We start from the raw sequence: 11,962 nt of genomic DNA, 5'->3' as shown, positions 1-11,962 counted from the left end.
CACCAGAACCCAGGGAGCAAGGAAAGCTGTTTTCACGTGTTTAGATGCTCAGGGTAAGGTGGGTGGACACGGGACCAACCCCCGACCCGAAGAGAATCGAGGGACTTTTTTTTTTCCTCTTTCAAAAAAAACCAAAAGGAACTCGGAAATCACAGGAGGACACGGGATGCTTTAGGGTTGCAAATGCAGGCGCTCGGAAGCTGGAAAAAGGGCCGAGCCGAGGTCTGAGAGCCGCTTATGCAACCGCAGTGGTGCCCAGCGCTGCAGTCACGCTCTGCCCTCGCCGCTTCTGCCTCATTTGCTGCCCGGACACGGCCGGGGACAAACCCGGCCTCGGGGGACCCGCACAGCCCGGCCCGGGCTCGGGTGACCCCGCACAGACCCCGCGGGTCAGCACCGCGCTCTCGCTGCCAGAGCCGCAGAGGCAGCGAGGGACAGGCAGGGCACAGGGTAACGAGGGGCTGCGGTGGCACCTTCAGTCCTGTGGGCTCAGTTTTGGGTACCACGGTACAAAAAAAAACACGTAAAGCAATTAAAGAGCATCAAAGGAGGCCACGAGGGTGGGGAAGGGGATGGAGGGGAAGCCTTATGAGGAGTGTTTGAGGTCACTCGGTTTGTTCAGCTTGGAGGAGACTGAGGTCAGACCTCGTTGTGTCTTCAACATCCTCCTGAGGGGCAGCTCCGATCTCTGCTCTCTGTGACCAGCGACAGGACTCGAGGAAGGGGCTGAACCTGAGTTGGGGGAGGTTTAGGTTGGCTATCAGGAAAAGGTTTTTCACCCAGAAGGTGGTTGAGCACTGGAACAGGCCCCCCCAGGGAAGTGGTCACAGCACCAAGCCTGTCTGAGTTCAAGGAGCCTTTGGACAAAGCTCTCAGGGACAGGGTGGGATTGTTGGGGTGTCCAGTGCAGGGTCAAGAGTTGGACTCAATGATCCTGATGGGTCCCTTCCAGCTCAGCATATTCTGTGATTCACAGGCAGCAGTGCCCGGGCTGGGCTGGGGAGCTGCTGCTTTGCTCATCTCTGACAAATATTGACACATTTAAACACGATCTGGAGTAGAAAAACACAAAAACACACCCAGATGTTGCAGGCTATTGGGTGACAGGACACCTGATACTGCAGGACCCACTGTTCCCTCTTCTCCAGGGACTGACATTTACCCTGTGACACCACCACGTCTCCAGCAGCAACAGCCGGGGGGGCTTCTCGGAACACACCGAGCTCTGCCCCATGATTATTAACCAGCTCTCCACCCTCTGCTCCAGCTGCCCTGGGGGTGATGCTGCTACTTTGAAACCAGAGCCACACTGGGGAGCACAGCAAACCCAGGGCCTGGGGGGAGCCAAATCACCACCCAACCAGGCACAGTCCCCGAACACCAGAAAAAGGGCCAAAAAAGGGCGGCTTGGGCAATCAGTGCTCTGTGGGGTGCACTGGAGTTGCCAATCCCGGGTTCTGTCTTGCTTTTCTCAAAAGCAGGGATAGTGTTCTGTGTCCTCTTCAAGGCCAAGTTGTGCAGGGTTTGGAGCAAGCTGGTCTAGTGGGAGGTGTCCCTGCCCATGGCAGGGGGTGGATCTGGATGGTCTTTAAGGTCGCTTCCAACCCAAACCATTCTGTGATTCCATCAGTCCCTTCCCCATCTCCTCCACTTCCTTTCCAAACCCACCCTCTCCTTAATCCAGAGGTATTTCTCAGGCAAGAGCAGGAAGATGCTCATAACCACATCTTCCCACAGCTTATCCAGCTGAGGATGAGAGAAACCTCCCAGAGCTCTGGCATCTGGATTTGCAGTGGGCTGGCTGGGATCCAAACGAGCCCCTGGACAGGACAGCTTCATGTCCCACCTTTGGCAAACCAGCTCAGCAAAATTATTTGCTGAACTTTCAGCTTTTTGGTAGAAAGCAATAACATTGGCAGAAGTAGGACTCGTGTGACAATATCCATCTAGGTGTATCCTCACTAAAACAGTATAGAGGAAAACATCACAGAGGGGTTGGAAAAGTCTTCTAAGGCCATCCAGTCCAACCATCCCCCCAGCACTGCCAAGGCCACCACTAACCAGTGTCCCCAAGTGCCACAACCACACGTCTTTTAAATCCCTCCAGGGATGGAGACTCCACCACTGGGCAGCTGTGCCAGGCCTGGACAACCTTTCCATAGAGAAATCTTCCCTAATATCTAAACTAAACCTCCCCTGGTGGAACTCTCCAGTTGCTTTAGGCCAAAGTGTCCCCAGCTGGCCAGTCAGCCCCGTGGACTGTGGGCCGAGGCTGCAGAGCCCTGCAGGAACATCGAGTGGACACCACAAATTCCACCATGTAAAAGCACTGATCTGATCTGGGGTGGGTCTTGCAGTGATCAGGAAACTTTTAATTGCAATAAACAGCAGAATATGGTGAAATCATGGAACACTGATTTAATCCCCAGGCAAACAACCTCCCCAGCCCTCGCTCGTGTGTGTAACGAGTGTGATGAGGTGACACCCCCCTGAGCACTTGTGCATTTATTCAGTGGGAAGATATGGAGCTGTTGTTGTGATCATGGACACACAGATCCATTTTAAACAGACCCCCTGCTATATAAGGGGGTGCCTCCACAGTTTCCTTTACCGGATGAAAGGAGGAAACATTCAGTGTCAAGGAACACCTGAGCAACTCACCGGGCAGAAATGGCTCCAGGTACATTTTATTTCAGTTTTAAGGGACTGGCAGTGCTGCTGCGTGTGTAGGGTGATGGGAGATGACAATGGGGTGGGTTCTGTGGTGAGCTATACCCTTCTTGCCATCCCTAAATTAAAATATGGAAATTTATAAATCCATGAAATTTTCCCCTGCAGTGTGACTTTAATCCATGAATTAATCTTCGGCCTAAACGGGGCAAGGAGAGGGTGGAGAACATGAAGAACAAGGTCAAGTCACAGTTATAATAGTTATTATTACCATAAATGTTGGCACGGATATTCAAACTCATATTCCAAGCCTAAGACAGGGATCAGGATTATGTCTAATTCTCATGTCCAAGTCTCACAGGGTCCTGGTCATTCCTCCTCCAACAGATATTTGTCTGAGATGAACTTTGTGGTCTTTGTAAGCACAGATGGACACTTGTGTGAAACGTCATGGGTTGGAAAGCTTTAGGCTTGACAAATGTCACCAAATCCTACAGGTCTGTCCCAGAGAGCAAAAGCAGCTGGTCACAGAACAGGGAATGTCACCAGCTCTCACCTGGTCTCACCATCCCCTGCCTTTCCACAGGCCAAGCCTATGGAAAAACACGAGTGTGTCAGGGAAAACTGTAGGGACACACCTCAGTTTTCATGGAGCAGCCATGACTCCAGGCAGGAATCTGCTGCTGAAAACACTGAGAGCAGTACAGGCCCTGAGGGCAGGTCTAGTGAAAGGGTTTCACTTGGGATGGTCCTGGGCAGGGCCAGGGGTTGGACTCAATGATCCTTGTGCATCCCTTCCAACTCGGGATGTTCTGTGATTCCCTTGATTCTGGGGAGGGCTGAGCTCACCCACAGCTCACTCACATCCAACAAGGACCAAGCAAGGCAGGTGAGGGCTCAGCCAGCACGGACAGAAGAGGCTGGGAATGAATTCCCAGATGCCACCCCCTCCTCAGCACAGTCCCCTGCTAACAGCCTCCTCTCTGCTTTGCTGCAGGGTCCTGGTTTTCTCCTCTGGCCATTGCCCTGATCACTCTGGGACTGCAGTGGCCACAGCAAGTTGCCACCTTCCCGGCCATGCCCCTTTCCAGCCTGTTTGCCAACGCTGTGCTGAGGGCTCAGCACCTTCACCTCCTGGCTGCAGAGACCTACAAGCAGTTTGTAAGTGCTGTGGCCTCAGGGCACCTTCTCCTGTTACTCAGGATTGTAGGACTTCCTACAGACAGAGACTCTTCTGCTGTTGGTGTCTTTGTCAGCTCTCAGTGAGGAGAAAGTCCACAAGTTGTGGAGAGACACCAGAACAGGTTATAAGTAGTCAGAATCTTTTTCTGTCCAGCATTAAATTCTGAAAATGGTATTTGCTTCATATCTAGATTTGTATGTCTGTAATTTCAGCTGTGGACTGTAAACCTTGTGTCAGGATCAGCCTATTGACCAGTCATGGCCAAGCAGGTTGAAATGAAGAGATGAGTTTAAATGCCTCAAACTTCTGTGTACTTTCATTCTAAGAATTTTCTAGGGCTCTCAGAGGCACTTACACAATCAGTATTTCCAGCTCCACATTTTGGCACTTGTCAAGTCTGAACATCTCCCATTCTATCCTCTGTTAGTATCTTGCACTAATTAGCTGTACAATGCTTAAGTTTTACTATTTAATATTGAAGGGAGACTGCCATTCCATCCTTGTGCTCTCTCCCATCAGCCTGGAGACTCTCTCCTCCTCTCAGCTCCCCGTCCCATCTCTGACCCCCTCCTCAGGGACATTTCTACCCATGTCAAGACCCATTGCTCAGGATAAGCTGGGAGGTGGCACTGATATTTTGCAAGATTTGCCCGTGTCCATCACCTTTGGCCCTGGGAGAGCCTGAGTGCTTAAAACCACTCAGTGTCTGCTGCTGCCAGGCGCTGGCCTGAGATGTCCCTTTGGCAAGAGCTTTCCTCGGGGATCACCTGCTCCCTGGGAGTACCAGGTGTGTTCTGAGTTCACCTCAGCACCTTTCCTTCATGAGAGGAAGACCTTTAGGGCCAGTAACTGTTGTGCCAACACACAAGCTCCTGTTTCCCACCCTGTCCAGAGGTACCTCGTGTTTCACATTTATTCTTTGCAATGAGTAACCATGCAGGACAGCTTGGGAAGTGTCTGTGGCCTCCTCCAGCACACAGGTGACAGATCTGAGTGTATCTGGGATGTCTCTGCAGGAACGCAGCTATATTCCAGAGGACCAAAGACACACCAACAAAAATTCCCAGGTGGCATATTGCTACTCAGAGACCATCCCTGCTCCCACGGGGAAGGACGACGCCCAGCAGAAATCGGTAAGTTCTCTCCCACAGGGCAAGCACAGACCTGTCTGAAGAGTCCTCATAGCAGGAACAGAGGGTTTCCATCTGTGAGGACTTTGGTGCTTCCTCCCTCCTCTCCCTTTTTCACTATTTAAACCCTGCTTGAAGAAAGGAGGACTCTTCTGGGTTACATTACAAACCATATTCTCATCTCAAGCATTGTCTGCACAGCACCTGGGTCTGGGTGGTGCTTCTCAGGCTGAAAACTTGTCTGCTGAAGCTGCAGGAGCAGTGACACATCTCTGGGTCACTCCAGGCTGTCCCAGAGGGAGCAGGACACTCTACCAAACACCCCCCACACAGCTTTTACCCTTTGTTGTCCTAATTTCAGGACATGGAGCTGCTCCGTTTTTCCCTGGTTCTCATCCAGTCCTGGCTGACCCCGGTGCAGTATCTAAGCAAGGTGTTCACAAACAACCTGGTTCTTGGCGCCTCAGACAGAGTGTATGAAAAACTAAAGGACCTGGAAGAAGGGATCCAAGCTCTGATGAGGGTAAGTCACAGCACATGGCATGACTGTAGAGTAAGAGAATTCCTGGGCACGGGGCACTCGGCTCTCAAGGACAGCACAACAAAGTTCGTTGTCAAGGTTCACTCTACCCCTTAGTAAATGGTTAAAGCACACTGAGGAAAAGCAGACAAAAATCCAAAATCAATCAATCCAAATCAAAACAAACCCAAAACTATCTATGTGGAGGACTTGGGGGGGGGGGGAGGCAAAGGGTAGGACAGGGTAAGGATGAAAAGAAATACAGCTTAAAGGCACAACAGCACTTAAACTTAACAGCATTTAACTTAAACCATAACTGAAGGTAAACAATTTAGCTAAGGGTTCATACAGGATTTACTACACCACAACAGTAACTCACAGTACTAACTCACAAATCTAAAGGACATTTTCTATGGCATATGCACACAGACATAAAGAGTCTGGACAAGGTACTTGTGAACAATTCCCCTGGGATTCAGGGAAATCCTCCCTTGGGATGCCTTTGGACCTTCTCAAGAGGCGAAGGGCTGAGCCTTGAGGAGTGGGGGGATCAGCCCCGTGGATTGGGATCCTCCAAGTGCAGCAAATGGGAGAGTTGGGGGCTCTGAGAGGCCCCAGCACAGGGAGGTCACTGGTCACAGGAGAGCTCAAAGGGTCTCACTCAGCACTGCTGGTTATAGGGCCCACACAGAGGGGGCTTTAGCCACAGGAATTGCCCACCCTCGCCACAATTCAGGCCAGTGACTTTCTTTGAAAGTTTGAGAACAAAAATATGATTCCACTTGGGTTGTTGTTCAGGGGAAAAAATAAGTTTCCAAGGCTGTTTGGTAAAAAAAGCAGGAGCTTGGCAGACAGCACCAGCTCCTGCGAGCACAGAGTGTTTCTGATAAGGTCAAGAGGAGCTCGGCCCAGGTCACAGAATCACAGAACCACAGAATATGCTGAGCCCACAGGGATCATCGAGCCCAACTCCTGGCCCTGTGCAGGACCATCCCCAAGAGTCACACCCTGTGCCTGAGAGTATTGCCCAAACTCTCGAGCTCTGTCAGGCTTGGGTCTGTGACCACTTCTCAGGTCCATCAAGGCTCAATGAGCCGTAAAGCGGCCTGGGGAAGCACCACCACGGGGGAAAACCCCCTCTGACCTCTCCCAAAGCTCAGCTTGGTGGATGCTCATCCCCAGCCCTGCTCCATCCTCCCCCAGGAGCTGGAGGACCGGAGCCCGCGGGGGCCCCAGATCCTCAAACCCGCCTACGAGAAGTTCGACGTCCACCCGCGCGGCGAGGACGCGCTGCTCAAGAACTACGGCCTCCTGTCCTGCTTCAAGAAGGACCTGCACAAGGTGGAGACCTACCTGAAGGTGATGAAGTGCCGGCGCTACGGAGAGGGGAACTGCATCGTCTGAGCCCCGGGATGGATCCCCCTCCCGCCCCCAGCCCTTGGCCGCGGCTGCCCTGCTCCCGGGAGAGAAAATCGGAGAATAAACCCGCTACTGCCAACAGGCCTCTGCTTTCTGGGGGGGACAGGCTCTTGTGGGAGAGGGAAGGATGAGCTGCCACCAGGACAGGGTGGATTTGGGGCTTGGGGGGTGAGGATTTGGGGTGGGGAGGGCAGACTTGAGGCTGACAGGGTGGATTTGGGGCTAGCGGGTGGGTTTGGCTTTGGGGGGGCAGAGGTGGGGCTGAGGGAGGTGAATTTGAGGCTGGGGGTGGATTTGGGAGTAGATTTGGGGCTGGGCAGTTGATTTGAGGCTGGGGGAGTGGATTTGGGGGTTGCTTTGGGGCTGGCAGTGGATTTGAGGTTGGAAGGTGAGGATTTGAGGCTGGGTGGAAGATTTGGGGTTGGAGGTGGATTTGAGGCTGAGGAGGGTGGATTTGAGTGCTGGGTTGTAAGAATTACGGGGCTGGGGGTGGATTTGGGGTTAAATTTGGGGCTGAGGGAGTGAATTTGGGGATGGGGGTGTGGCTGGAGTGGTGGATTTGGGACTGGGAGGGTGGGTTTGGGGCTGTGGGATGGACTTGTGGCTGGAGAGTGAGGATTGGGGGCTGAAGAGCAGATTTGGAGCTGGAGGGGGATTTGGGTCTGAGGAGGGTGGACTTGGGGCTGGGGGGACTGGATTTGGGCCTGAGGAGATAAATTTGAGGCTGGAGTAGATTTGGGGCTGGGAGACAGATTTAGGGCTAAGGGGAGTGAATTTGGAGCTAGGAGTGGATTTGGGAGTAGATTTGGGTCTAGGCAGCAGATTTGAGAGTGGAGGCTGAGGATTTGGGGCTGAGGATGGATTTAGGGCTAGGGGGTGGATTTGAGTCTGAGAAGAGTGGATTTGGGGCTGAGTGGTGATGGTTTTGGGGCTGGGGGTGGATTTGGGGGTAAATTTGGGGCTGAAGAAGTGGATTCAGGGCTGGGGGTGTGGATTTGGGGCTGGGGGTTGGTTTGGTAGTAGATTTGGCACAGGGGTGTATTTGGGGCTGGAAAGGTGGGTTTGGAGGGTAGATTTGGGGCTGAGGGGGTGAATTTGGGGCTGGGGGTGGATTTGGGGGTAAATTTGGGTCTGAGGGGGGTGGATTTGGAAGATTTGGGGCTGAGGGGGTGAATTTGGATCTGAGGTAGATTTGGGTCTGAGGGGGGTGGATTTGGGAGTAGATTTGGGTCTGAGGAAGGTGGACTTCTGTCTGGGTGGTGGATTCGGGGCCAAAGGAGTGGATTTGGGTCTGAGGAGGGTGAATTTTGGGCTGGGGTCAGTTGGGGGTAGATTTGGGTTTGAGGAGGGTGGATTTGGGAGTAGATTTGGGGCTGGGGGGACTGGATTCGGGGCTGAGTGGGGTGATTTGTGGCTGGGGGGTGGATTTGAGGCACTTTCCCCTCACGCTCCAGGCCGAGGCAGGAGCGGGAGGGCCGGGCCGGGGCCAGGCCGGGCCATGGTGGCTCCGAGGGGCTGGAGCTGCGGGGAGCGGGGCCTGGGACCTGCCCGGGGCCACAGGAACAGGGCCCGAGACCCCTCCAGGTCCCCCCGGATCCCCCCAGGGCTGGGGAGGAAGGCCCAGGACACCCGCAGGGCTGAGTGATCTTTCCTCCCCCTCGAGGTGAGGCCTCAGCCCTCCCCATCTGTACTGAAGGCTTTACTAAATGTGCTGCTACCACACTAATAATTTATTTTTAAATCCTTCCCCTTTTTTCCCATTTTTTTTTTTTTTTTAATAATTTTTCAGTTCCCTTGTCTCTGCCACAGGGGTGTTGGGCTAGCCCAGGGGGGATTCCAGCCCCAATTCCATGGCCAGTTTGGAGTCTTCCCAGCAAAAGTGCCCAAGAGCCAAGCACAAGGTGGAAGAGCTGGAACCAAACCCCATTAATTTGCCTGCAAAATGCTGTGCCAATACTTCACTGAATAGTAAATCCACACAAAGCACAGCAGAAAGCAGGAGGCAGGTGGTGGCGAGGATGAGTAAGAAAATTGGGATTTTCTTAGTCAGGATCCGGCCTGGAAAAGTGAAGGCTCCAGGGTGACCTAATTGTGGCCTGAAGTGGGTCTACAAGAAACATGGAGAGAGACTATTTACTCCTTGATGCTGCAATTGCCTCAACTTAAATCCTGAGAAGAAATTACATCTTGGAATTGTACAGTAAAACTACTTTTGGGGGGTATCTTTGTGCAGAAATGCACATATATATTTTAGATGGGATGGAAAAACATTCATTTAGGGTACAGGATTGTTACGGGGCAGCCTGACAAGTCTGACACATGACAGCATCCAGGGCTGCTCTTTATGGAATCTGTGGGAGGGAAAATCCTGGTAAAGCCACAGTAGGTTAAATCAAATGATTTTTTAATAAGTTCTTAAATAAATCAAACTCCGCATCTAAAAACACACTTTGCAAGCTTTCTTTTACCCAGGGGGAATGACTGGTAAAAGCTTTGGAGAATCCCTGCAGGTGATTGTGGGATCTGAACAAAAATACCTCAGTACCATGGTAAAACTGCTCATGGTGCTTGGGGGGTGGGTTCTGTGGGCCAGCCCCAGCACGAGCATGGCGGTTTGGTCGAGGCCTTCCTTGGTGACCAGTTTGTAACCAAGGAAGGGCCCAGATTTACCCAGTATTCCCTACGATTTTTACGTAAGCCAGGCTGGTGAGGAGGGGGCACAGCATGGCCAGGTTTGAGGCTGGCTCCCTGCCAAGTCTCCAAACCATATCAACGAGCCAGCCCTGAGCAGGGGATTTTCATCTCGCTCCATCTAGAAACACCATGGCTTATCTGGGGAGGCTTTTTGTCCAGGTTACCCAGCTTACCTGAGCAGGTACAGGCATTTCTCAGCACAGCCCTCATGGCAACAACAGCAAGGGAAGCCCTGGCTTGTGAGGGTCATGATTTGGGTCCTGCTCCTCTGCTGTTAAAGTAGCTGAAATGAGGGCACAGAGAGGTGTCCCCAAATCCCCTGGGTTGTTGTAGCTCATTGCCAGCACTCAGCTCCATCACTGCTTCCACTCCTAGTGTCATTTATTGTGACCCTGATTTGCTTCCATTTTTCCCACAAAAAGGGACGCTTTGCAATTTCTTGTCTGCACACTGGCTTGAAAGGAGCCAAGTCCAGGGTGGTCTTGGCCTCTCTGGAGCTGCTCCTGTGGTGAGCCAGCCCCGGGGCTGCCTCTGGCACTGGAACAGGCCCCAAGGTTGCCAGAGCTCAAGAAGTGTTTGCACAACACTCTCAGACACGTGGTGGGATTGTTGGGGTGACTCATGCAGGGACAGGAGCTGCACTCAATGACCCTTGGGGGTCCCTTCGAGCTCAGGATATTCCATGGTTCATTCCTCCTGCAGTTTTCCTGGAGCAGTGTCTGACCAGCCTTGTGACACTTTGTTCCACCTGGTGACACTGAGTCACCTGGTGTCCACGGGCAAAACTGGCTCCCTTCCTTACTGAAGAGTAGCAGCAAAACTGGAGTATTTTGGAGTGTGACATAACTAATATCCATCACAATTTTTTTTATAAGTCCAGGAGACGAAATGTCTCCTGGTTTGTTCTCTCTTCACATTCTCCTCTGTACAGCCCCTGCTATCCAGCCTCCTTTAAACCCATGGAGAGCTGACCTAACTGGTCCTGACCATAAGAGAAGCAAGCAGCAGAGTCAAACAGAAACCTCTGTTCTCCCAGCAGTCATCCTTCACCTCCCTGCCCTCTCACTCCCCTTCTGTGGAGGTATTCCCTCCCTGTGGGAGGGAATTCAGCACTCACTCTCCACAAAGCACCGGCCAGACTGATGGAAAGAGAATTTGGAAGGACATGCTGGGTGTCCTTCTGGTTCATTGCCTTGTGGTGTCAGTCAACCTTTCCAAAGCAGAAATGTTCCCGAGTGGTGAATTTCAGGGAGACTGCCCCTTGTACGTGGTAAAAATATGTTTCCAGGTGCAGAGGGATGAAGATAAAATTTGTTTTAGGGAGGGAAATTTGCCCTTGATTTCTCTTTGCAGGTCAATGAATTGTCTTGGGAACAGTTGGAGCTCAAAGTTTTGTCTGATCTCAGTTTTGATGATGCCACTGAATTAGAGCAGCTCTGCCTTCACATCGTTTCCAAAAGTTTTGCAGTGTTTGATTAGGGATGAAATTTGAACTCCATGAGACGCCACGTGCGTCATAAACAACATTTGCTTTTCTTCCAGATATGTAACAATGAAAGAAATGAGCAATAAACCTAATGTTGCTAAAATTAAGACCCCAAATATATGTTGGCTTTGGAGAAAAACTGTTTTCCTGTCAACTTATTGAGGTCATCTATATCTGGAACCAGTGGAGCTGCACGAATACTTAGACAGAATAGCAGGTGTGTGTAGCAATTCCAGAACAACAAAAGGAACGAGCCCTCCCTGCAGGAACCCACAAACGGCTCAGAGTCACTCAAATCCATGGGAAAAAGCTGGAAGTGGAAGGTGTCTTACCAGCAGGAGTAGCTGTGGGACTGACAGTCTTTTGCACAGGCACAGGAAAAGTATTTCTCTAAGTGAAAATTGTTTTAAAGAAATAAGCCTAAGTCTTGTAGTAATGTGTTGAGACTTTTGTGCCAAGTGAGCCAGAAGTGTTGAACCCCAACTATAAGTAACTGGAGCATTATCATTATGTAAAACAAAGAATCTTTTTCATTTCAAACACATTTTTCATTAAAATAAATAAAATTCTGTAGTGTGGTGAGACGAACGAAACTCAGAGGCAGGACAAGCAATGGGAAGGGGCACCAAGCTCACCAAATCATGAGGTTGAGGGGTTGGGGGGGGGTGTATTCGATAACAAATCCCTTGGAGATGGTACTTCCTCCCTATCTTTCTGCTGTCCAAAAACTGAGTTGTCAGAGTGGGGTTTAACCCACCAGCTCCATCCCAGGGGTTCAGTGCTTGCCAGTTCAAACCCCAGTCCCGCTGCTGGCACTGGACACCCGAGCACAGCCTCCCTCCCACACACACACGGGAACA

At 51.6% G+C, this 11,962-nt stretch overlaps 1 protein-coding gene across 1 annotated transcript; it reads left to right on the top strand.

Moving 5' to 3' along the window:
- The first annotated feature begins 2,610 nt into the window (after positions 1-2,610).
- LOC127463377 (somatotropin) lies at positions 2,611-7,001 on the top strand. Its single transcript, XM_051772704.1, has 5 exons — positions 2,611-2,680; positions 3,668-3,831; positions 4,870-4,986; positions 5,345-5,506; positions 6,707-7,001. Exons 1-5 carry the CDS (start codon positions 2,671-2,673, stop codon positions 6,905-6,907), a joined length of 654 nt encoding a protein of 217 aa, XP_051628664.1. The 5' UTR covers positions 2,611-2,670; the 3' UTR covers positions 6,908-7,001.
- Positions 7,002-11,962: the final 4,961 nt, after the last annotated feature.

The sequence above is a fragment of the Manacus candei genome, unplaced genomic scaffold, assembly GCF_025592945.1.
Source record: "Manacus candei isolate 608988 ecotype Guabito, Panama unplaced genomic scaffold, ASM2559294v1 h1tg000158l, whole genome shotgun sequence".
In the NCBI taxonomy this organism is placed as follows: Eukaryota; Metazoa; Chordata; class Aves; order Passeriformes; family Pipridae; genus Manacus; species Manacus candei.
This window is presented reverse-complemented; position numbering and strand designations above follow the sequence as displayed.

Excerpts from the sequence above, each read along its gene's own strand:
- LOC127463377 (XM_051772704.1), top strand. Across the intron at positions 3,832-4,869 it reads CAGAGACCTACAAGCAGTTT|GAACGCAGCTATATTCCAGA; the intron begins GTAAGTGCTGTG and ends ATGTCTCTGCAG. Across the intron at positions 4,987-5,344 it reads ACGACGCCCAGCAGAAATCG|GACATGGAGCTGCTCCGTTT; the intron begins GTAAGTTCTCTC and ends TCCTAATTTCAG.